Raw genomic sequence first — 25,355 nt, 5'->3', positions numbered from 1 at the left:
TAGTTTAAAATTTATTATAATTAGTTCTTTCTAGGACTTTTCGGCGGGAACGCGAGGAGTGGTTTGTTTTATTTTGTCTAATTAGTCTTTCTTCAGGTTTAAATGTGTAATAACGGTGGCTTATTAACTGCTTAACTGTAACTGTGAAAGTGCACAAATGTGGGAAAACGAAACAAAGCCACTGAACGTAAGTTCTCGAGATCTTCCAAAAAGTCCACTGAAAAAGTCTCAGTAAATGATCACCATTTTACTGAGATTATACTTCATCCCATATCATCTCATCTCATTTCATTTCATTTCGTTTTCATTTCACTTCATGCCATGTTTCATATTATTCAACTTCATTTCATTTCTATAATTTTCATATAAAAAAGTTACGTAACATAAAATTAAAATAAGACTTGACCTAAAAGTTTTAGTTAGTCCAGGTCATAAAATCCCTTTAAAAAAATGTAGTAAAAAATTAATAATAGTATGTATTTCATCTTATTATTATTGAAGCCCAGTTGAAAAAAAAACTACAGAAAATGGTAATTATTTTCTTTAATTTATATAAACATAAAGTCCTGAGAAGTCAGGTCCAGTGATTTTGTTATATTTCCACAATCTTTTACACTTTCAAATATGTTTAACTAATAGAGAAGGGCTTGTAGCGACTAAAACGACACACCTAAGCTGAAAGTTCTCAACGTATTTGGAGGAATTCGCTATTGATAAAATGTGAAGAGAAGAAAAAATATGTGAAAAGCTTCCATAAAACTATATATTAGCAATAAAAACATTTAGATAAGTTTGTTTAATTAAAGATGGTATGAACGATCTTTGGCCTAACTAAAAACCATCAAATAATTGAAAGTAGAGTCGGTTTTTTTATAAAACTATTTTGGGAATAGAAAACGAGAACTTCAACATTGTGTGTTGAAGTGCTTATGCTGAGAGTAGAGCTATAACACCAAACCATTTTAAAGACAAAATGTACATATTGTTAAAATAAATGTTAAATGGATTCGAATAATTAAATGGGCGAAACACTATTTCAATGGGTTTTTGGCTTAAAAGACCAGAATTCAATCTAACGTGATTAAAAAAGTTCCAATAACGTCAAATAGTCAATGTCAAAGTAGTGTTGCAGAATAGTAAAAATTTGATGTGAATCAGTGTTGAATCAATGAAAATATAGATTTTTACGTTTACGATCTATCTATGAGTTTTGCAATTTTTTACATTAATGCACCTTATATGAAAAACATAACCCTGACATATCTATGTAAAAACAAATAAAACATGTCACAATTTACAGGTTTTAGTGAAGATGACTTGGAAAGAATTAAATCTGGCGAAACTGCCGATGAGAGTAAAAACAGTACGTATGGAGCTTGAAATATACTTTTTTTAAGCATATCAATAACTGAACGCTTATTCAGAGTTTTAAATAGTAGCGCATGCGATTAGAATTTGAAATATTAATATCTCAACATATATAAGTAGATCTAAGAACGATTTTTGGGTATAAATCAAAGCTTCTTCAAGAAAATTAGCTATATTCTAAATAATAATGATTGCCAAATGATTCTAAGAGTTTCAAGAAAAAATATAAATGATAAAAGTCACTGAAGCCAAATTGTGCAAGCAAAATTAAAGTAAAAAAAAAGTAAAATTGATCACAAATTTGCTTCTTTATTACAAATGTCAGTGAAGCATAGTCGTATCTACTAGATATCTATAATTTCTACTTCAGTAACATATAATCCACCAATTGGATTGGCCTATATCAGTGCCTTGCACAACCTTATTATTAATGGTGTGTGTAATGCAACAATTTTTACTGCCTATGAGACAGTCTACATTTAATAACAACTACCATTTTAATTACAGAGTACATAAAAAATTCTAATATAAAACGAGTTAAATTATCAATGAAAACCAAGCCATATGAATATAAGACAGCCATTAATCAAAAACAGGATTCAGACGATGGAATAGACAGCATAGATTTTGATAAATGTAAGCTTAGTTTAAAAACACCAACGTCACCCTCCAAAAATGCTAAAATGGAGGAGGACAAACAAAATCAAGTTATTTTGCAAAATAATGTAGAGGGAAATGATGAAGTACAAGTAGATACTATCGAAGCAGACAAGAGTGATATGACAAGTAGTAGAAGGAGTAGTACTGCTCCGGACATAGTGAGAGGTGTTGATTTTCAATATACAGAACATGAACTGGCCTCTCACAAAGTGAAGTTAGGAGAATTGCAACTCAAACAGAAGATTATGGAAGAACAGAATAAGAAAAGAAAGGAAATGATTGCAAAAGCTTTAGCTGACAGGTTCGATTGATGAATTAATTAATTTAAATTAGTATTATTTATGAATAATTATGGTTAACAAATACTTTTTTAATTTTAATTTAACTTAATTTTTGGGCACACTTGCATTTTTAAAACTAATAAAAATTTACTGAGAAATTCTTTTTTAAAATTGAGCACTATAATACTTATGGTTGTGTCAATTCAATGCAATCAGAAATCTGTCTGAATGTCACCTAGTTATCAGTTATCAGAACTGAGAGATCCATTATCAGTGTTGAGATACAAAACAAGATAATTGCTAAACAGATGTGTACAGTGCATATACATTTTAAACTGCTAAATTTATTTAATTTAAAAAAAACATTATTTTCGAAATGTCTTAAAAAAATGGTGAACAAAAAGTTTTTCCAGCTCATCACTAAAACAATATGGTATGTGTCATGTACATTGCCAACAGTGTTATAATGTGAAGTTGTGATTTCAATTTAGAATTATGTTACAAACACATGCAGTGATAAGGGAAAAATTACGTTGAAGTTGATAAAGTTTACATAAATGTTGAAATGATGAAACATAAATGTTTTTATAAATGTTTGCTTTTTGCAATGAAATATTAGTGTTTTAAAAATGTAATATAATAATATATTTGTTGAATAATGTCATTTAAAAAAAAGTACACATCAATGTTAATCATTTAAACTATGAATCATATAAGTTAATATATTTTAATATTTATTTATTAATGATACTAATGTTTACATATTTTAATGTTTATCATTTTATTGTTATTATTTTCTTACATAGACACTTTTTTTGCTGTATATAATACTTATGCCATTTTCTATGATTTAGGTATGCATTCTTATTCAGATGTGGGCTGTTCAGTAATAAACGGTTTTAGTCAGTTCCACTCTGACATGCCCTGCCTACCACCTCTATATGGAGGCAGAAAGCTAGTTTTTATCTTGACCTAAAGAACATTCTACAAGTAAATCAAGGTGTATTGTTTTACTAGCACAGAGTAGTCTGCTTAATTACAAACTACTGCAGAGTATATCTTTCACAAGAGTAACACAAAAAATTATTCCAGTAGGTGTATTGAAAAGAAAGACAAAACAATTTACACAGGTATCAAATTAAAATTTTAGGACGAAACAGACAGAAGAAGAAGTAATGAAACTTGAGAAAATCAAGAAAGAACTACAAGTATTGGACAGTCAATTTTCACAGGATGTGTCAGTATTGAGGAAGAAAATAGATCAAGCCTGCTTAAGTTATGCTGATGCTGAGTTAGTATTGATTTTTTTATTTCCAGAAGGGTCAATTAATAAAAATCTTCTTTAATATTATATTTTTACGACCTACATGCAATAATCAATTAATTCTGTTTAAATATATTTCAGGAAACAATACTTACGAGTTGAAAAAGAATTTCTTAATGCGAAGATTCTGCTGCAAAAAGAAAAGGAAAAAAAAGAGCTGCTCACAGAACATTTATGCGCCTTAATAACACACAACGAAATGAGGAAGGCTCAGAAACTTGAAACGCTCATGCTCGAACTTGCTAATGAAAAGAAAAATGAAATTAATGAAGCATTAACCCTCAATGACGATAATCCAGTTATAATCGATGGTGTTGATGAGAGGACAGGTAAGATGGTCGAAATTAATACCAATAAATCATAGCATAATTATGAAATCAATAATTCATTACCAAACATAATTAGTTTGGGTAACAGAGAAATTAAAAATTCAAAAATAAAGATTTACTGAGATGTCAATTAATTTAAAACTCATTGAAAATAAAAATGAATTTAGAGCCAGTCAGTTTCAATAGAGGCTCCCGATTGTAGTATTCTGGTAATTGTTCTTGTTTTACACTTATCATATTACCATAAATTTAATTGTTAAGGACACTTGTGTCAATAGTATGACGTTTTTGGTTCTCTCTTTTAAGTTAATCTTTTTTATAAAGTAGGTCTTCCTAAGATTTGTGAACTGCATGCATGAAACTCGATATTTGGCTATGAAATCATAGGAGGTTGAGGTATATCTAATCTTTGATCATTGTCACTTTCGTTCAACTGCCAACTACGCAAAGTGGACCTAGTGTACTATCTAATGTAACCATAGACTTACATAATCTAGTAAAGTTATTTTGTATCAAGCCATGATTCCTTAACATTTTTAATCGATTACTACACTAGAAACATAAATTATAACAATTGGTTAAAAAATTCAAATATAATTTAATTAATCGCATAGAATAAAATTATGTATTAAGTATACGCTAGAAACTATTTAATAATTTAAAATGTTAGAGATTAACAAATGATTAAACGCAAGTAAACTAACTATTTTTCTATTTTTACAAAATTAAGTTTAAGTTTGTTATATGTGCCTTATGTATGTGCCTTGTTGATAATTTAAATCCATTAAAGATAAGTAGTAATTATTATATTATAGATCCATTATAGATAAGTCGTGTTGAACATGACAATAATCTTAATTAAATAATGTTTCCTATTTTTTTGTATATTATTATGATTGTCCAGTACTTTTCTAATATTAAATGGTGTGTTAGTTCACATTAGAACTGCCAAGGTTTTAAAACGATTTTATAAAAATACTTAAAGTACTTACCTAGTAAAACGAAAGTTTATAAAACAATGTATATTTATTTCTAGAACATTCGTAACTTGAAGGCATTTACAAATTGGAAGTATCTTTAAAATACTTTTTGAATGCCTCGCATACTCTTAATTTTCTTAACCTATATCCCCTTAAAGTACCTTTGCATTTGCCATCACTTTGTACTCAATATTACAAATATTTTCGTGATCTTGAAAATACTGAATGTGAAATTCACAAACCCGCTTCATCCATTTGTTTTTTTATTGTGCTTGTGACGTGTGTGACCATTTTCTTCAATATTGATGAGATTTCAACTATCAATACAGTACTTTGTTAAAAAATTCCTATTGTGGCTGTAGCCAACGTAGAACACAAGATATTTGACAGATGCGTGAATCTCGTTGACGACATTTTCAAGATAATCTTGCATATAAGTTCTACTGAGCAATATCACCCGCCACTTCGATAAAGCGGCACGATATGAGAACCCTCTCATCGTGGCTGCCGGTAACTACATTCCCGATCCTGCGGAAAGAATGGAAAGTAGTCGACGTCGCCCCAAACACGTCATTTCGGATCCTCCCGATCCACTAACGGTGCTTTTAGGTAACCCGTCGCTTGCGACGAAGGGCTCCGCGAGTAAATTAACCCTCAGACACAGCCCACTGAGTTTCTCGCCTGATCTTCTCAGTGGGTCGCTTTTCCGATCCGGTGGTAGATTCTGCGAAGCACGGCTCTTGCTAGGGTTCGTGTTAGCAATGTTCTCAGGTTTGAGCCCTAGCTCACCTACTAGTTAAGGTTCCGCTGAAGTAGCCTCTCAAGGCTATCAGCTTAGGTAGGAAAAAAAAATTATCACCCGCTTGGTGGAAGATCTTGTCGTCGTTAAGCATTCCACACTAATACAATCGCAGGAACAACGAAATGCCGTGGCAATGATAATCTATATTTTGCTCATTAAAATTTTGTAATAGACCGTATCGTGATTGTTGTAAGGTTTAATTTTCCATGTGTTTTAAATTCAAACTTCGGGCTACATTAAATAATTGATTTTAATTACGAGGAATGGTTCGAAGTCGGGATGTTTTAAAAGTTTGGTCACAGAAGAACGTTCACCTACGTTTCGTAAAGAACATTCTTCTTCCCGTATGCTATCCCCAGTTCCAGTATGAATATTTTTTATCATCATGATCTTTGAGTATAGTTCTAATTTTCGTGTCGGCGTTTATGAGTTCCTTTCTTGTGTCTCGTTCCTGTCTAATAAGTTCAAGGCCCCGTTTGGCAGCGCAATGGTATCTTTGGCTCAACGATGCTTCCGATCCCTTGATGCGTGGTATATGGCCCGTGTAGCCAGCTATTGGTGGAAACTCAGGCGATATTGTGTTTTCTGAAATCAAATGTAATTTAAAAAAAAGTTTACAGCTTTGATAATTGAGCAGTAGAATTTCTATAGATCTTGTTCGATTTTATTTCGAACTAGAAGTTCTAGACAACTTTATCCTAAAGGATAAGACGCACGGTGCAATGGTATCGAGTGATACAACGGTGTTTGAATCTCGCAGGCGGGTACCAATTTTTCTAATGGAAAACATATTTGACAAATGTTCTCGATTGATTTCCACGGTGAAGGTATTCCTTATTCTTTTTTTTTTTTTTTTTTTTTTTTTTTTTATTGCCTTTGTAGGCAGACGGGCATACGGCCCACCTGATGGTGAGTGGTTACCGTCGCCCATGGACTTCAGCAATGCCAGGGGCAGAGCCAAGCCGCTGCCTACCGCTTAATACTCTCCACAAGCCTCGTTTGAAGAAGGACATGTCATAGCGCTCGGGAAACACCGCGGAGGGGAGCTCATTCCATAGCCGGATGGTACGTGGCAAAAAAGATCTCTGGAAACGCACTGTGGATGACCGCAGTGGCTCCAGGTAGTATGGATGAACTCTACTCCGGTGGCGGGCGGTGCGATGGTAAAAACGAGATGCTGGTATCATCTCGAACAATTCCTCAGAGCACTCCCCATGGAACATACGGTATAAAATACAGAGGGAACCGAAGTCCCTCCGCAAACCCAGAGGTTCCAAACGATCCGAGAGAATGGGATTATCGACAATCCGAACGGCCCTCCTCTGTATGGAGTCAAATGGAAGAAGCTGGTATTCGTGAACATCGTGTAATAAAAATCAAACCCCCAAAATTATTATTTGCGTAATTATTGGTGGTAGGATTACTTGTGAGTCCGCACGGGTAGGTGCCTGTTTCTGCCATGAAGCAGCAATCCGTTTCAGTTTGAAGGGTGGGGCAACCGTTGTAACTAAACTGAGACCTTAGAACTTATATCTCAAGGTAGGTCGCGGCATCTCCGTCGTAGATGTTTATGGGTTCCGGTAACCACTTGTGACCAGGTGGGCCGTGAGTTTGTCCACCCATCTAAGCAATAAAAAGAAAAGAAAAGATTTTGAATACTTAGTACTTAATTGTAATTTGCTTGTCTTCTTATCCTTGTCATTTACATAGATGCGATTATTTTTTTCCTATTTACCCTATCCCTTTTAGTTGGTGGCCTAAAGGACTATTCCAGTTACGCTCGAACGGGGAGATGCGAAGCGATTAACTTATAAAAAGATTTGACTCCATACAGAGGAGGGCCGTTCGGATTGTCGATAATCCCATTCTCACGGATCGTTTGGAACCTCTGGGTCTGCGGAGGGACTTCGGTTCCCTCTGTATTTTGTACCGTATGTTCCATGGGGAGTGCTCTGAGGAATTGTTCGAGATGATACCGGCTTCTCGGTTTTACCATCGCACCGCCCGCCACCGGAGTAGAGTTCATCCATACTACCTGGAGCCACTGCGGTCATCCATAGTGCGTTTCCAGAGGTCTTTTTTGCCACGTACCATCCGGCTATGGAATGAGATCCCCTCCACGGTGTTTCCCGAGCGCTATGACATGTCCTTCTTCAAACGAGGCTTGTGGAGAGTATTAAACGGTAGGCAGCGGCTTGGCTCTGCCCCTGGCATTGCTGAAGTCCATGGGCGACGGTAACCACTCACCATCAGGTGGCCTGTATGCTCGTCTGCCTACAAGGGCAATAAAAAAATAAAATAAAAAAAATTAAGTATGACCACACACAACGGTAGTGGAGTAACAACCGACGTAATGCAATCAGAATTATGTACAAATTAACGAGAGTGTTGAGTTAGAAAATAAATAACGTACCCATTCTATTTGTAGGTCATAATGTAAAAGCTGATTTAAAACCTCGTTGGTCAGATCATGACAATGTGACAAACTTCTAATATTAAATATGTACATTTTGACTGACTCGGCGGCGCAGTAGTTAGCGGCGTTGATTGTTGCGCCGAGGGTCGTGGGTTCGTATCCCACATCGGGCAAATATTATGTGATGAACAGGTTTGGTTGCTCTTTGTTTGGGTGCTTATTATTTTTATATGTATATATTTAAACGTATATAATTCTGCCATTGCCGGTCCCAAGCCAGGATGAGAAAAGAGGACGGTTGGCGTCGGTATGCCACCTACCCGGCCGTAAAAATATAACTCCAAGCAACGGGCGGCGGTCAACTAATTCGAACTAGGGCTTCAGTAGCCCAGAGGAACTAAATCGCCTCTGAAACTCTGCTGTGGAAGGACGCGGGAACCCACCTCTAGCAATTTTCCCAAGAAAGCCTTCACGTATGTATTCCGTAAAGGTCACGATCCTCAGCACTGAGGAACACGACGCACGGTGGGAAACGTATATAAGTATCTTTGTCAGTCTAGTATCCATAACACCGGGAATCCTAAATTGGAGTTAGATGATCGTGTGTGATTTGTTCCCAGTTATTTATATTATTTATAATTTAAATGTATATTCTTGCTTCGGCTGCTCACAATCTCACCTTTATATTTATTAATCTCCCGGAATCTACTGAGATCCCTCCGTATTTCGTCCCTAGAATGTACAGTTTCCATTTTCGGTGCACTTCTCGATCTAATATAGCTTCTGTTTAAATCAGTTTTACGACGTAATTCACGTTGGTTGTCCACGAAGTTTTCCATGCAATCGTCCGCTGTTCGTCCATATGACTTGCCGTAACTGGTGAAGGAAGTTATAAGGTACATACATTGAATTGTTTTTTTTTCTATGCTTATAGGCTTGAGAGGCTATATCAGCGTTACCCTAGCGTGTAGGTGAGCTCTCGGGGCTCAAACCAGGAGGTTTTGCTAACACTGGCCCTAGCAAGAGCAGTGCTTCGCAGAATCTACCACCGAATCGGAAACGCGACCCACAGAAGATCCGGCGAGAAACTCAGTGGGCTGTGTTTATGGGTTAATTAAGGGTATTATCAACACACCCGGTTTGAGCCCTGTGAGCTTACTTACACGTCAAGTAGAAGCTGAAATAGCCTCTCAAGGCTATCAGCATAGGAAGGGGAAAAAAAGAAAAACAAAAAATGAGCGCCAGTAGTCGCTTAATCAGGTGGACGGTACACTGAAGCTCATCTGTACTACTAAGTTAGCAATTAAATTATGTACATCTATGCACTAAATTATAACACGTTTTATAGTGTATATGTCGTGATTCAAGATTAAACTAACAATATACCTACACTACAATTCAAACAACAATCAAATTTAACAACTGCGAAACTGCGTCAGTGAAAATAGTTCACATAAATTTCTTACGTAAAATTCATTCCGGGTACGTATCCAGTGTATCCAGTCACGTGTGAGGTTTGACGGTTTCCTATTCCGTCGTAGGTATCTCGTTGCGGAGCGTCGTGTCGCGGTAATTGGTTCAACTCGTAATGGTCGCCGGTGCGGTATTGGAATGGTTTACTAGAAAAATAATAATTAAGGTAGTTTATTTAAGATGGTGAGAGAAGGGCGTCTCCCCTCCTTAGCCCGCTGGGAAGATGATCTGAGAAGATCACCTGGCATAAACTGGCCAAAAAAAATATTTGGAGGAGGCCTTTACACAAATCGGGATTTCTTGTTAATTTATAATTATTTTAATAGACATATTTATATTACTAACATAGTTTATTGTTATATATATTTGTATATACATATTTGTTGTTTACTGTAATATTATAATTCACCTAAGATTGTAAAACCAGAAATAGGAAAGGCTTATTATTATTATTAGTTAAGATGGAAATTAAATATACTATTAGGTACGGTTGCACAATGTCCGGTTTTTCCAGCTCAGCTAGTTTCCGAGACACCCCTAACTTTTAAATACATCCTAACTTTGACGTACAAGCGTATCATCGTATTCTAAAGTTCGGCACCGACATAAAAAATGTCTCTACGATCATTGTTATCTATGTCTATTATTATTTTAAATCTCCAAGGAAATAAATTGATTAAATCATTTTGATTATTAATTTTTACCAAAAGTGCCAATTTTATAACTCACAAATAATGGATGAATCGAATTTCTTGAATTATCAATTAAACAGAAATTTATGAATTAAGAGAATTCATTACATAATTATATTGAGCAATCTTGATAAGGTTAAAAAAATTTTGTCACTCAAAATTTTTAGAGCGGGAAAATTTGCCGTCCTGGGCACTTTCCCTGAATGCCCCTAGTGTATATCCACCACTGCAGATTTTGGGAACAGACCACGGGTCCTAAGAGCATACGAGACTATTCCAACTACGCGCGGACGGGTAGGTGAGCTCACGAATTTGCTAATACTAGCCCTAGCAAGTGCTTGGCACAATCGACCATCGGATCGCGAACCACTGAGAAGATCCGGCGAGAAACATAGCGGGCTGTGTCTATAGGCTAGGTTGCACGTCGAACTCTTTGTTTCCACGAGAGCGGTCACTAACGGACTAATCATGGCTATTAAGATTTTTTCGCGCCTGTTTTCAATTGAATGAAGTTTTTATTACTTTCCTGTTACTCTGGTTATTTCTAATGCCATTGCGGTTATCCACAGTTCCAGAGATCTTATTTGCCACGTACCATCCGACTTTCGAATGAGCTCCTCTCCACGGTGTTTCCCGAGCGCTATGACATTTCCTTCTGCAACCGAGGCTTGTAGACAGTATTAATCGGTAGGCAGCGGCTTGGCTTTGGCCTGGCATTGCTGAAGTCTCTATGCGACGGTAACCACTCACCATCAGATGGGCCGTAAGCTCGTCTGTTTAGTTTCACCTCGGATGACTAGACGTGTCCACCTTTCTAAGATATTAAAATTGAGCAGTTCATACAAAATGCGTAGATTACAAAATCTCACTTGAAAAGTCCTTTGGTTCGAATTTCACGTAGAATTTGTCGCGTATTATCACCGTAGCATTTTCCGTAACGAAACTTCAACATGGGGCAGTGACCAGTGTATCTGTAATCAAGAATATATGAGTTAGAATTTAAAAACTACAAAACAAAACTGTGATGTCGGTTCTATCAGACCAAATCGGGTCCTTAAAAATGGTAAAGAGTTGTGTTTATCGGCTATCTGCATATTGACGATGGCAGTTATGGTGAAATGATTAAGTATGTCTACCATCACCCTGGTAGTAGTGTCTGGTCTTTATTTATTTATTGCATAGATGGTTGGACGAGCTCACAGTACACCTAGTGTTAAGTGGTTACCGGAGCTCCTAGACATTTATAACGTAAATGCCGCCACCCACCTTGACATAAGAGTTCTAAGGTCTCAATATAGTTACAACGCCCCATCCTTCAAACCGAACCGCATTACTGCTTCACGGCTGAAATAGGCAGAGTAGTGGTATCTACCCGTGCGGACTCACAAGAGGTCCTACCACCAGCAAAAAGTGGTCTTATGAGCTAACGTATGTTGCTGCGTAGACTGCTGTGTCGTCTCTTGTTTATCTGGACTCAGGGTGACTTTCTCAGGACTCAGTGTCAGTAAAGTGGTTTATTGAGCTACATGTTGCCGGCGGTGCGTACCGTCAAGGATTTATTTAAGATGGCTCTTCGCTATCAATTAAGTCAGTATGGCCCCATCTGTTGCATCCTTCTCGGACTTTCTTCGTAAAAAATCAATGGTCAAATGAAATGTAGAAATACTTGTAATACTTGTAAATAATTTGAGAATCGCAAATAAGAAGTTATATATTTAAATAAATGAGAAAAATAGGTAATAAAATGCTCAAGTAAAGAAAAATACATTTATTTTACACAAGGAAAATGGTATAATCCAAAAACCTCTGATACTCGAGGTAAATTCCATTGTCATTTATCCGGAATAGCGATGGAATTGTTCAATATTAAATTAGGGACAATCTTCAAGTAGGAAGCAAAATCCAGAGCTTGGATGAAGGACGAGGGGGAAATCGCAGTCACATCGCGACCAGCCGCAAATTATTCCTAAAGAAATAGAGACTGGTTCATCACAAGTCCTTTGTGATGGAGTCGCGCGACATTCGCTGTTGACGCGGTGCATGTTATCGGGACATTGTTCTACACCTGGAATTTATTCGAATTTTAAAGTTTACCTAAAAAAAATTATAACTTAAAATTTATTGAATTGCTGTGTTCTAGTATTTTTTAAGTGAATTTACTACGAGTATTACTTTGAGTGTCATGATTTAGATGTTTTCAGCCTCGTAAGTGCAGTAAATCACGCTAAATTGTCAACTGACAAAGAACTTGTGCTAATTATGAATGTGCATTTAGAATCGAAATATTGCTTACGTCTAGATGCTTGCTATAATAAATAATATATTTTTTGTTACGTAAATAAAAATAGGAGCCAGAGTAAAAAGAGCCCTTTTAATTTAACTTTACCCTTTGCCGTGGTCTAAATAGACATAATTATTTCTGGCGTTGAATGTTAAATTTATAAATTTAACTCACATGTTCCATTGTAACTTAGACAACCACGTTTACCAACATTTCCATAGTAAAGGGCACTAATGCCATGCATCATCAATATGATCAACATTAAAAAGTTCATAACGTCTTGCCGGTATTCAATATTGTTAAAATGAATTGAAAATGAGAGCTATTGATGTGACGATGTAGAGTTTATCAATACTTAATGTTGCCGTTCAATCTTTTGTACATGTTCTGTTTGTTTGTTAAACATTACGTTTCCTATGTTTGCTATAAATCATTTCCTTCAGTATGAGGGTAATCATTTTCAATTTTATATACAGTGTACGTATCACGTTATTGCAGAGTTGGATGAAATGTTAAACCATTTTTATTTTCTAATTCTATTTCTAAAAGTCTATTTTTATTTGACTTATTGTTCCAGAATATTAAATCCCTACTTATTTACTTTAAAATGCTGAATGCTATATTCAGAAAGAAAAAGTATTTTATATTGAAAACAATTTAAGGTAACAACCCATCGTATCGAGAGGTTTCTGCCAGCGCAAATCCAATAAGTTTTGCATTAGACGAATTCACTTCTAACATTAGGATCAGGTTTAGGGACTCTGGTAACCGTACTGGTCGAACTGGAAGAGTTCGACGTACAACCTAACTCATACGTCAGCCAGCTGAGTTTCTCGCCGGATCTTCTCAGCGGGTCGCGATTCCGATCCGGTAGTAGATTCATTCGCGAAGCAGCTGTTCTTGAGTTGTTAGGTCTTCTCTGGCGCTGGGGCAGTTGTTAGCAAATTCCACCCCTCCTAGCTGAGTCCGTGCTCGCCCACCTATCCTGGTTTAATTGGAAAGGTATCTGGGCCACCAGTAATCCTTCACAAAAAAAATATACATGTGTGCAATTCACACGTGGTAGAAGTGAAACCTTCCAAAATTAAAATACAATTATCCTAAACATCTTAAGTATATGTAAAATTTTGTCATTAGTAAATAATTGTAAGGTAGCGCCCTCTGTGAATTGATATTCTAATTTCACGTATAATCCTAAATTAAAATTCACTACAAGAGCTTTCATACACACGTTAGTATTAAAAAATCTCACAGATGGCGCTGTGTTAAATAGTATGTATATTTCTGTCTCATTCTTTGCTGGCTTCATCCTACACATTTTTGTATTTGTGTCTCTTACCTGTCGTTTTTTCCGTTGCATCCGGTTTGAAATCACAACGATTCTAAAGAAGTTTTCACTTCAAAAAGTTATGTTCATCCTTATATTCATTCTATTAATTAATAAACAATATGTTAGAATAAACAGTTCGCTTTTTCAGGTTTATGGGTTTTTTCTGCTGACCATAAAACGTAAGCTGGGCGGTGATTAAGTATATCTACCCATCCATAGTAAAAAACAGAAAACGAGCCCACATTCGCCCATTGTCTCTTATGTAATACGAACTCGGTCTACAACTATTCTCATCCACTTTCCGCGGGGAAGTCTTTTTTTTAATTTTTTATTACTTAGGTGGATGGACGAGCTCACAGCCCACTCGGTGATAAGTGGTTACTGGAGCCCATAGACATCTACAACGTAAATGCGCCACCCACCTTGAGATATAAGTTCTAAGGTCTCAAGTATAGTTACAACGGCTGCTCCACCCTTGAAAGCGAAACGCATTACTACTTCACGGCAGAAATTGGCAGGGCGGTGGCACCTACACCTGCGGACTCACAAGAGGTAAGAGACCACCAGTAATTACGCAAATTATAATTTTGCGGGTTTGATTTTGATTACACGATGTTATTCCTTCACCGCGGAAATCAATCGTGAACATTTGTTGAGTACGTATTTCATTAGAAAAATTGGTACCCGCTTGGGATTCGAACACCGGTGCATCGCTCAACACGAATGCACCGGACGCCTTATCTTTTAGGCCAGGACGTCATGCTTGATGCTACGTTAGCCGTTTTGCTGTCTCCCTTTTGCTGAAATCGGCGTTTACTCGGCAAACACTGTTACCACACCCAGCTAGTTAGTTATGTTGGTGAATTTTGTTTGTCTTCTATATGATTTCGGTGAAATTTAAAAGGCGATAAGAGGAACATAAATTACTAAAGGCAAGCAGCCATGTTTGATGTTCCATTTAGCTTACTTCCCTTTCTTGAAGTAAACAACAAAGTAGGCCATGATGATTATCTCTGGTTTTGTTTTATTAGATAAGTTTAGATTTATTTAGATAAGTAATTCAGAGTCATAGATAATACACTTAATGCAGAGTAGGTAACATCGTCAGTACCAACGTGTCGAATGTGAATCTCTACATGGGTAAATGATATTAACATTAACAAAACAATGAATTTTTTTATGCTATTAGCAAAACGTTTATCTATACTTCTATACTAATATTATAAAGAGGAAAGATTTGTTTGTTTGTTTGTATTGAATAGGCTCCGAAACTACTGAACCGATTTGAAAAATTCTTTCACTGTTTGGAAGCTACACTATTCCCAAGTGACATAGGCTATAATTTTTTTTGAAAAAATTAGGGATCCTTACTAAAACTCCAATAATGTAACTCAAGGTGTAAAAAAAACACCTAACATATTGTTTACATCGCGTGCCCTGCGAAAACTATTGATGATAGCATAAAATAATGTACTACGACTTTGTAGAACATATTATTATTTACAAAAAGTGTCGCGACAGCATATGTCTAGCTCAGTGATTCTCAACCTTTTTTTTGTTGCGGCACATATTTAACGATTTCAAAATTTGGCGGCACACAAAAAAAAGATAAAAATTATTTACTTACTACAACACACTGCATAAATAGTTTATCAAAAAATTTTAATATACGAAATAAACTAAAATATACTATTTTTTTTTTTGTGGACTTAAATATATATATTGATGTTTAAAATATTTTTCTTTTAAAATGATATAATTTAATAATATTAACATTTTTATATATTCGCAAAATTTGGCGGCACACTTGAAATTTGGCGGCTCACAAAAGTGCCGCGGAACAGTGGTTGAGAATCACTGGTCTAGCTATTGTAGTTCTGCCGCAATAAGTGATCTTATATAAAAAAAAAACAACGTCAAATATCGTTGAAATTTTTGTTTAAAGACCCGAGCGGAGCCGAAGCGGGCCGCTATTTATTTGATATACTTAATATCGACAATATATAAACATCATTAGAATCAGAGTTTGCATTTCACGAAGAAGCTCTAACGATTGCATTCGTAGTCGAGATTCTCTAATTGGGTTCTAGTTGGGTTAATAGGCAATTTCAGTTATGTGTATATTTGTATTTGGACAATGATTTGCCGAGATATCCTAGGTATGATAAAGCTGCCGGTGGCTATTGTTATCGGAGTTTTCCAATTTATCATTACTACCTACTACTAATATTATTATATTATTACCTACGTCACTATGTACTCTTTGAGACAGACGCACGCATATGGCAGATTTACAGATTCAGTAATCAGATTTTATTTCGAAACAAAGAAAATCCCCATAACTCTTATAAATTATTTTTATTACATTTCCCAAAAACACATCTTTTTCCTTATTTTGTTATCCAAATATCATAAAACTAAAACTAAACTATTCACATTTGTCGGATAGGATTGTCGTCATCATTGTCAACTCTTAGATTCTTTCGTAACCCGTAAGACTTTCTTGATTTAGATTTTTTAGATTTGACATTTTTAAGTTGGCAAGCGTCCAAGTCAACACAAAGTCCTGTTTCTTCGTCTAGTACCAAATCACCATTGCAATCACATCTAGACCATCCACATGTATAACCTAAAAAAATTAACCACTAGTTAGCGAAGATTATGTAAATAATATAAACTATATATTATAACTAATATCATGTCACTTTTTTCCCACGTTGGTAACCTAAGGGGCTACCTACACGCGGACGAGTAGGTGAGCTCACGGGCTCAACCTGAGAAAATTTACTAATACTAGCCCTAGCAGATCAGTGCTTCGCAGAATCTACCACCGGAGTCGCGACAGACTGTGAAGATCTGACGAGAAACTCAGTGGGCAGTGTGTATGGGGATGTCATTGAAACGACAGGTATGCTATGCTAAAAAGCGGAAAACCAAGAGGAATTATGTAAGCACCCGTGAATGTACTTAGTGCCCTAATCTGGAAATGCAATAGATCATACGTAATTTTGCTAATAGCTTTGAATACAACGCTTAATGTTTGAAAACGAAGTGTTTACAACTATTAATTTGAAGTTTTTTCCGATTTATATCGTTACCATACACTACCCATTTCGTAAATTTGTGGATTGTCGCAAGTCCTTTGAGAAATTGTGTTCGCATCACATCTTGTGTGATACGGATGCATCAAACGTGGACAGTACGATACGCCTGAAAATGTAAATAATAAAAATATTTATTCCACCCACATAAACAATAAAAAAAAAAATGTTTTTTAGCATTTTGTAATTGACCGTTTTGTGTTAAACGCTTAAAGATTTTTTAACGCAACTTTTAATTTACAATAGCTAGCTACTTACAACGCTTGTTATACAATAAACATCGCTGCTGATAGTTAAACCCATTCACAAGAGATAGCAAAGAGATGAGACCAACGACCTGCAAATCCATTGTGATGTCGTCCGCGTAACACGAAGGTGAAAACAATACAAATTATTCCCACAGTCGACTCCGAATCAAATTTACCACGGTTGCGATTAACGTTTTCAAAACATTGTCGTAATTGTAGACGTTGAGTCCTTATTCACGAGTAAAACTGCCTTGATTAATATCATTATTCCGAAAACGTTGTTGTAATATTAAGTTGCTTTTTTAATTTATTGCGATCAAAATTAGTGTGTGATTTAAGACGATTTTAAGACAATTTCCATCAAAATTAGATGTGATAAAAGAATGAGTTTATAAAATAGTTAATGACAATAAAATTTAATTATACGAATTCTTTATTGTGATGTAATTATAAATACCTACGGTTATAGTAAACGACTCGGTTATCATGTCTAGTTTCAAACTTTTAAGGTTATGACATAAACTTTTATCATAGCCTAAAGTCAATGCAAAAACGAGCTGTAATCACGGAATTACGACCTACTTAACCTTTGAAATATAGCAGGCGGTTACGTCGGGTACTACGAAGTTCAGAATCGTTCGCGATAGGGAAATGTGCCTGGCACGGAATTCCTCTGCGTGCGGCCTAAACCGCTTCGAAAGATAAGGTTCTATTCATTACCACCATGATTACTGCTGTCAGATGTTCCTATTGCATATTACAAAACCGTTTAAGTCAAAGGCCCCAAAACCTTATAGTTTCATTTCTATTTTTATTTTGGGTACCTACCTATTTACCTATTTAAATACTGCAAATTTAATATCGTCAAATAATTTTCATAACGTTCATTTTCTAAAAACGCTTACTGTAAATTTATGAAATTTTTGTTTGTAAAAATAAACAAACTTATTATATAGCCGCTTAACACTGGGTGTGCCGTGAGCTCGTCCACCCATCTAAGCCATAAAATTAAATAAAAAAAAACTGATTGGACGAATTGCGTAGATTACTAAACTCACGGAAATACAATCTAAATGGATTCACCACTATTGACCTAGTTCTACTTACTTACAAAGCAGGCACCGTAAGCTATTGCGGAGGATTGTTTTTGGGTCTTTACTTACTTATGAGTCTCATTTGTTAGAAAGCGATGAGGTATAGGATTAAAAAACACATTAGGTTTATTGATAAAAACCTTTTTAGGATAATTTGTTCAACTCCGGTAACTTCAAAAAAAAAAAACAATAAAAATCAAACATTCTAACAAGGTTAATGATATTTTAAATATCTAAAGGTTATAGTGTCAGGACATGATTATTAAGATACCGTTTACTATCGTGACAGATTTGAGTTAGGAACCTACTAAAAAACAAACAGTACCATTTCTGACCTTGACCTCTTTTAAATGGGTGATTTTTATGTTGCGCTAGGGTACGCTCAGCATTTTTTTATTTCATCGATGGGGCAAAGTGATTGCCGTAGTCCATAATGCCTGATGGTAGGACCTCTTTTACTGATGGTAGGACCTCTTATGAGTCCGCACGGGTAGGTACCACTACTCTACCTATTTCTGTCGTGAAGCAGTAATGTGTTTCGGTTTGAAGGGTGGGGCAGCCGTTGTATCTATACTGAGACCTTAGAACTTATATCTCAAGATGGGTGGTGCATTTACGTTGTAGATGTCTATGGGCTCCAGTAACCAGTAACATCAGGTGGGCTGTGAGCTCGTCCACCCATCTAAGCAATAAAAAAAATGCCAATGGAAGCCAGACGGCTTAGCGGTGAACACAAGCAGGGTTGTGGTTTCCACGGAATTACAGAAAGTTGAATTTTCAAAACACGATGTTATTATTTCACGATTAAGTATGTATTCCCTTAAAAACCGGTCACCGTCCTCGTCGAACCAGTCGCTTGCGACTAAGGGCTCGACGAGCGAATTACCCCATAGACACAGCCCACTGAGTTACTCGCCGGATCTTCTCAGTGGGTCGCGTTTCCGATCCGGTGGTAGATTCTGCGAAACACTGCTCTTGCTAGGGTCAGTGTTAGCAACTCTCCGGTTGAGCCCCGTGCCCCGACTTCAGATTTCAGCTTCAGTGATTATTTATTATTCAGATTAAATTTTGTGATTTTCAATGATTGGCCGCCTAAGAAATACAAACACCAATACAAAAAATAGTTTAAACTCATGAAACAGAATAAATATAAATAGAAGAAATGAAGTTACTAAAAGAATTCACTATTGTTCCAAGTTTTCAGTTTTGTACATTATTGTTTAGGAAAAAAAACCTAATATACATATAACGCAGGAACAAAAGGCGTGAGTTAGTAGGCACTTAGGTATTAGGTATTTTTATCTACTAAGATTAAATTAACATATCGCATGAACAATATCGAAGCCAAATAACTTATTGACATGAAAGAATTAAATTTTTCCACGAAATATAAAAACCGTTTTTGATTTCAAGCTAGAATAAGCATGAGCGATTTCTGTAATGAAATCTACGATCCTCATCAACCGTCGCGTCGGCGATAAAATACAAAGTGATTTGTATATTAACGAGGCGACATGAATATTATGTGACGTCAGTTCAATAAGTTGAATAAAATAAAATTTTATTGACTACCTACTTCTATTTTTTTAATTTTTCATTAGTTAAAAATAGAATACCTACGTATTTTAAAAAAAATATATAAGGATTCTGTGCAACGGCGTCCTGCGACAAGCTCGAACCGATATTGACGGGCGATTGGCAAGTATGTACCTATGTACGTAAATGTAAAACAATTCAACTGTCCAGATTTTTTCTATATATTATATGGTCTAGATCTACCCATTTTGTTTTAATTCCCTGTTGTCTCTCTTAACAGATGTCAAAGACAAGTGACCGGAAAGCACTGCACTAATAGCCAAGTAATACTAACTTGGAACGGCGTTGAAATATATGGAACTCATTAAAACAAAAAATCGTTGTAAGAACACATTAAATAATAATATTTTTCGTTAAACATGTGTCGGTGAAAAACTAATGTAGTCTAAATACATTTAATACAACAGTGTTTTTGTGAAAGCCCTAAAACGGAACTCTGACAATCATGGCGCATTACACGCCAAATATAAAATCACCCCCTCTGACGGTGCGTCCTGAATTTCGTAATTTATTATGTCAACAATATTCATAAGGTCGGCCTTGGTCACGATATCATACCAGGTTAAATTGCTAAGATAGCTCGGTATTAGTGTTAGGTAACAACTTGTGTATTTATTGTGTTCCACAAAACAAAGACATTACAACTGGCATTACTCAAACAGTACAAAAGAAATTTACATTTGAATTTCCTACCGACATTTGTTTTTTATCAACTGTTACTATACGTCAGTGTCAGGTGTATTACCTATCTACATATGTGCACCGCAGAATCTCTCACATATATTGGACTTTTTCGCGGGAACACGAGGAGTGAAGTTGTGTGTGTGATTTGTTTTATTTTGTCTATTTAGTGTTTCTTCAGGTTTAAATGTGTTCCAACGGTAGTTTATTAACTGCTTAAAGTGCAAAAATGAGGGAAAATGAAACAAAGCCGCTGGACGTAAATTGTCGGGATCCTCCAAAAAGTCCACTGGAAAAATCTCAGTAACTGACCACCATTTTACTGAGATTATATTTCATTCCTTATAATCTCATCTCATTTCATTTAATTTCATCCCAGTTGATTAATGTCTCAAATTAATCATCTACATTTCATATCACTCCACAATATCGTTTTTCATACAAATAAAAATTTAAGTAGATTAAAATAAGACATGACTTAAAGCTCTTAGTTGCCATCTCAGAAAATCCCTGAAAAAATCTCACTTAGATTAAGTTAGTAATAATCTATACCTAGGAATTTCATGCAGCGTCTGGCTGCTCTCTTCGTGTTAAATTTCGGGTCCATCAAATAAGTAATTCATGAGAACTGTAACGGTCTTACCCACAGTTCATTTTCTTTGATCGCCATAGTTTTCGCGAATAATAGACGTAATTAAAAGTACTTTCACTTAGTTGTTCGCTACCACGAAAACTCGCTCAGGTTTTTGAAACGTTGGAAATAATAACATAAAAAATAGACCCGATATTAATTCATGAAAATCGTTATCTCATTTATAATTAGCTTTCTGCTTGCGTGAACTACACTTTATTACGCGTAGACGGTTACCGGCAGCAGTACGAAATATAGCCCATATTCTTTTCAAAGCTTGAATCTATTTCCATACAATATATCATCAAAATCGGCTTAGTGGTTTTTCAGTGTTGATTTGGTCAGTGCGCGTGAAAACGTAACAAAGTTAGTTTGGTATCTATAAAATTAGTATGGGTAAACTAACGGATCTTTATACAGATAGTGTTATTTAATATCAACACTTAGCTTAGTAACGGAATACTGTGTACTTTAGGCTTGTAGTTTATTCCCGTTTCAACTTCGGGAATGACATAGTTAAGCCTAGTAGACCAATAGTAGGTCATGTCATAACCTACCTACTTGATTACCTTATGCAACAATACGTAAAAGTAACTATAATTTGACAATCACGGGATTTGAACACGTAGACAGAGAGGTTTTACCCCAATAATTCCCAAAAATTAAGACGATTAGAGTAGATGACCATTCAAGGATTAATTTCCTTAAAAATTATCGAAGTTAAATTAATTTCAGGTGACTTCTTTTTATAAATACTTTATATAACAATACTCCTTTCGTTATTTTATAGTAAATTACTTACTATTATTGTACAATTTTATGATGTTATCATGATCTTCTTCAAGTGCCATCTGATAATGAAGGTCGGCGGACATTGATGCTATTTGGATAATAAATGCTTTAAACATATTTTTCCAAAATATTGATGCAGGTTTGTCGGCCACAATATTCTCCTTCTCCCTATGGTCCAAATTTTTATAGCAAGGTCTTGGATTACCAACTATATCAGCTTTTATTTAGGATTTTTCATTGTGCCCTAATTACTACAATTTTCGACGCTTATGCAGAGTAATTCATATATTAAACGTCGTAATACTTTCTTATTCGTGACCATGATTTTTTGGCATCCGTGTTGAAACCAGTGTGATGGACATAATATAATATTCGCAAAAGAATAATCTCTGAGTTTTTGTCGGTTCTTAGCGATTGAAAAACTGCTTAGGTACCAAATAAGTCGTTAAACGTTACAAAAGCTTTTTGGAATATATTTTTAATTTTATTGTAATACTATGTAGAATATTTAATCAAAATAATAACATAAGTTTACACGACTTAATACATTTTATATTAATTTAGCATCCATTTACGTAACCATAGCAACGTACAGCGAAGGGCGGCGCTTAATCACTACCTAAGGCTTTGTAAAATTTCAATAGGTAGTCCAAGGATGTTTACATTGAAACACGGCCTGTGTTTTACTACAAAGTTTAATGGTAAACATTTTCTCAAAACAACAAATTCGGCATTGAAAATTCTGTGAAGCCTCAACGGTGTTTCTTTGAAATTGTATTGTTTCAATCATAATTGCTACATACCCTGTTTTAAGTTAATTATAAACTTTCGTTGTTTTTGTTTTATATATAACATAAACTTTTTTGTAGTCGATATATTGTGAAAATATCCAATGTACTTTGCAAACAGCGATAGCTGAAGGAAAACACAAAGAATAATAAAAGGAAAACATGATAATTTGATTGTTCTCTTGCTTGTTTTAGTATACACATATCAACAACTTTTACGGTTTTGATTTCGAATTTTTACTACCCATTTCATTTTTATTTTATTTTATTTTACTATCATTATAATATTTCTGACATACTTCACACATTTCGTGGAAATAAACGAAAAAGATGTTGTTATATTCATCGACACTTGACTATTGTACTAATCGACGTGTATTGATCTATCAAAATAAAAAAAATATTTATTATGGCTATTTCAAATAATATAAAAACAATAAGGTGGCCGCTATCCTAAAGGAATTGTTTTTTTTGTATGTGTGTTGGGCTTGGACAGATAATAATATATTGTAAAATAATATAATACCTATACTCTATAAGCTCTGGTAACAAGTCAACATCAAGTGCGCTGGAAACGCGTCTACCCACCCATCTATACAAATAAAAAGTATTTGTCCTCAGGAAGTATTTTACACGACCTACATAGCACATTTACTAAATTTCTTCTGCAAAAACCTTTCACACTCACGAAACTACGCTAGTAATAATATATGTAATAATTATAATGTAAACTCAAATTTAAAACTCTATGAATCCAAATCTAAAAAAAAGCTTTGCCCGCAATCAAACACAAAACAACTTTCAACAATTCGAGAATTAACCGATACAATACTCTTACAATGCGTAAAATAGAAAGTTAAGTGAGACGTTGAAAAGTTTTAAAAATACTGGTGTCTAGATAGAGATTTATTTTTAACTATTTAGGTACCGTATTATTTATTTATTTTTAGTGTTCACACTATGCACTAAAGGAACAATAATAAAATTCTTAATATTTGTTAATGTTAAATGTTTATTTAATTATTTTGTGTCGTATTAATCTTTTCCAAACAAAAGTATATATAACTTTCTAATGAAGTTTTTTTTCCACTCACCCCGGTATAAAACATCCATTTGTCTGCGTCATGTAGTTGTGCTTTTCGCGCCCACTCACATCTACCCACATGTTAGTATAAACTTGTTTTGAAACATTAATGGTAGAGGCTCATTTTTCACTGCGTCGCGCCAGTCGGTTCACTACGAGACTGACTGAGTGCTATGAATGAAAGTTCTTTTACTATTGTACATGAGAGAAAATTAGAACGATAGATTGCGCGCGCAACATTTTAATGAAAACAGTAGGAAAAATAAATCATTCTAATTGGAATCTTTTATGAACACCTACCCTATTAATCTGTGGTCAATTTTAAAAGCTTACTGGAAATAAATTATGTATGAAATATAGCAGTAGGTAATTTCAGATTGTACATAGTATGTAAAATTTTAAATTGGTTAAGGAACACCAAAATAATTATGTAGATAATTAATATATATTTTTTTTATTTTAGTATCACGCGAAATATTTATATTCTCTAAGCTATACTAAAAAAGTTTACTTTTTTTTTTCACGCTTAAGCCATATCAAATTAATACTGTGTGCTCGATGATCGATTTTAAGATCTTTACATATCCCTGAGCATCAAGGTTTAATATTTAGTTTTATTCTTCAAATTTTGAAGTAAAACCTAATTACTTGCATGAAATTTGTTTTAATTAATATCACTAAAATCGGCAATATTCAATAAACATAAACAAAGAAAATTGGTTGACAAATATAACCAAAAATGGTATTTAAATATTTTTGCTTGAATATTTATCATCTTCATAATCTAAAATTATATTTTTGGATATTTGATAAGATAACAGAACATCGTTTCTATTAAAATAGTGGTAATTTTTTTTATTTGGTTATTTGATGTGTTGCTAATGTACAGATAATCCTTATTGTTATTAATTTAAAGCTTACACCCGTAAAATGACGATGGGCGTGTAATATTATATTATTTCGCTCACGCACATCGATCCGGAGTTTCACTTAATGAGACCCACAGTTCTGACTTCAATATTCATTCACCATAAATTTTAATTGTTATGGTGGGAAAATGACTTCACATTCCACCTGATGCTATACAGATATTGGAGCTCATAGACACTACAACGTGAATACCGTTGGATACATCAATAAGATTAGTCTGATTTCTTTTTAGGTATTGTGACACTGTAATTTACTCTCTGCATGGTAAAATGGCAAATGGTACCCACTCATCATTTAGGTTTGAAGGGTAGAATATCAATATTGATCAATATCGACTGTACGCCTCAAGCGACAGTTACGTTGTCTATGGATTTCAGTAATCACTTAACATTAGATAGGTCGCTAACTCTTATCTCGTCTCTTTATTCTATCTACACATACACATAGCATTTAGTCGAAGGTCTACAATTCAAG

General features: G+C 34.9%; 3 protein-coding genes and 2 long non-coding RNA genes across 9 annotated transcripts; 2 read left to right on the top strand and 3 right to left on the bottom strand.

Moving 5' to 3' along the window:
* Positions 1-1,081: 1,081 nt before the first annotated feature.
* Positions 1,082-4,981, top strand: LOC101739937 (RAB6-interacting golgin). Its single transcript, XM_038013811.2, has 4 exons — positions 1,082-1,363; positions 1,876-2,329; positions 3,460-3,600; positions 3,715-4,981. The coding sequence occupies exons 1-4, from the start codon at positions 1,285-1,287 to the stop codon at positions 3,995-3,997; spliced, it is 957 nt and encodes a 318-aa protein (XP_037869739.1). The 5' UTR covers positions 1,082-1,284; the 3' UTR covers positions 3,998-4,981.
* Positions 4,970-25,158, bottom strand: LOC101743426 (ciliary microtubule inner protein 2B). Of its 3 annotated transcripts, none has more exons than XM_062671242.1 (6): positions 24,873-25,158; positions 23,962-24,122; positions 11,195-11,296; positions 9,627-9,779; positions 8,840-9,036; positions 4,970-6,329 (listed from the first exon to the last, which is right to left on the bottom strand). In XM_062671242.1, the coding sequence occupies exons 2-6, from the start codon at positions 24,030-24,032 to the stop codon at positions 6,094-6,096; spliced, it is 759 nt and encodes a 252-aa protein (XP_062527226.1). In that variant the 5' UTR covers positions 24,033-24,122; positions 24,873-25,158; the 3' UTR covers positions 4,970-6,093. The 3 variants fall into 3 exon arrangements, with proteins under 3 accessions (XP_062527226.1, XP_004932934.1, XP_021208083.1); XM_004932877.4 differs by having other exon boundaries at positions 24,924-25,158; XM_021352408.3 differs by lacking the exon at positions 24,873-25,158 and adding an exon at positions 24,252-24,356.
* LOC101743285 (uncharacterized) lies at positions 12,079-12,930 on the bottom strand. The gene is made up of 2 exons (XR_210064.4): positions 12,781-12,930; positions 12,079-12,390 (listed from the first exon to the last, which is right to left on the bottom strand). It is a non-coding gene; the product is annotated as an uncharacterized LOC101743285 (long non-coding RNA).
* LOC110386383 (uncharacterized) lies at positions 16,278-22,621 on the bottom strand. Of its 3 annotated transcripts, none has more exons than XM_038013812.2 (3): positions 22,090-22,621; positions 17,045-17,146; positions 16,278-16,565 (listed from the first exon to the last, which is right to left on the bottom strand). In XM_038013812.2, the coding sequence occupies exons 1-3, from the start codon at positions 22,193-22,195 to the stop codon at positions 16,369-16,371; spliced, it is 405 nt and encodes a 134-aa protein (XP_037869740.1). In that variant the 5' UTR covers positions 22,196-22,621; the 3' UTR covers positions 16,278-16,368. The 3 variants fall into 3 exon arrangements, with proteins under 3 accessions (XP_037869740.1, XP_021208084.1, XP_037869741.1); XM_021352409.3 differs by lacking the exon at positions 22,090-22,621 and adding an exon at positions 17,296-18,048; XM_038013813.2 differs by lacking the exon at positions 22,090-22,621 and adding an exon at positions 17,743-18,048.
* LOC134199733 (uncharacterized) lies at positions 19,843-21,126 on the top strand. Its single transcript, XR_009974348.1, has 2 exons — positions 19,843-20,081; positions 20,196-21,126. It is a non-coding gene; the product is annotated as an uncharacterized LOC134199733 (long non-coding RNA).
* Positions 25,159-25,355: the final 197 nt, after the last annotated feature.

Source organism: Bombyx mori, chromosome 11 (assembly GCF_030269925.1).
Source record: "Bombyx mori chromosome 11, ASM3026992v2".
Lineage (NCBI taxonomy): Eukaryota > Metazoa > Arthropoda > Insecta > Lepidoptera > Bombycidae > Bombyx > Bombyx mori.
Note: the sequence above shows the minus strand (reverse complement) of the source record. Positions and strands in the feature narration are given on the sequence as shown.

Excerpts from the sequence above, each read along its gene's own strand:
- LOC101743426 (XM_062671242.1), bottom strand. The coding sequence starts at position 24,032 with ATGTGGGTAGATGTGAGTGGGCGCGAAAAGCACAACTACATGACGCAG. Across the intron at positions 9,780-11,194 it reads CGAACCAAAGGACTTTTCAA|TAAACCATTCCAATACCGCA; the intron begins GTGAGATTTTGT and ends TTATTTTTCTAG. Across the intron at positions 6,330-8,839 it reads GGAGATTAATAAATATAAAG|AAAACACAATATCGCCTGAG; the intron begins GTGAGATTGTGA and ends ATTTGATTTCAG.
- LOC101739937 (XM_038013811.2), top strand. The coding sequence starts at position 1,285 with ATGTCACAATTTACAGGTTTTAGTGAAGATGACTTGGAAAGAATTAAA. Across the intron at positions 2,330-3,459 it reads GCAAAAGCTTTAGCTGACAG|GACGAAACAGACAGAAGAAG; the intron begins GTTCGATTGATG and ends TTAAAATTTTAG. Across the intron at positions 3,601-3,714 it reads TTAAGTTATGCTGATGCTGA|GAAACAATACTTACGAGTTG; the intron begins GTTAGTATTGAT and ends AATATATTTCAG.
- LOC110386383 (XM_038013812.2), bottom strand. The coding sequence starts at position 22,195 with ATGTTTAAAGCATTTATTATCCAAATAGCATCAATGTCCGCCGACCTT. Across the intron at positions 17,147-22,089 it reads CATAAAATTGTACAATAATA|GCGTATCGTACTGTCCACGT; the intron begins GTAAGTAATTTA and ends TTACATTTTCAG. Across the intron at positions 16,566-17,044 it reads TCCACAAATTTACGAAATGG|GTTATACATGTGGATGGTCT; the intron begins GTAGTGTATGGT and ends TAATTTTTTTAG.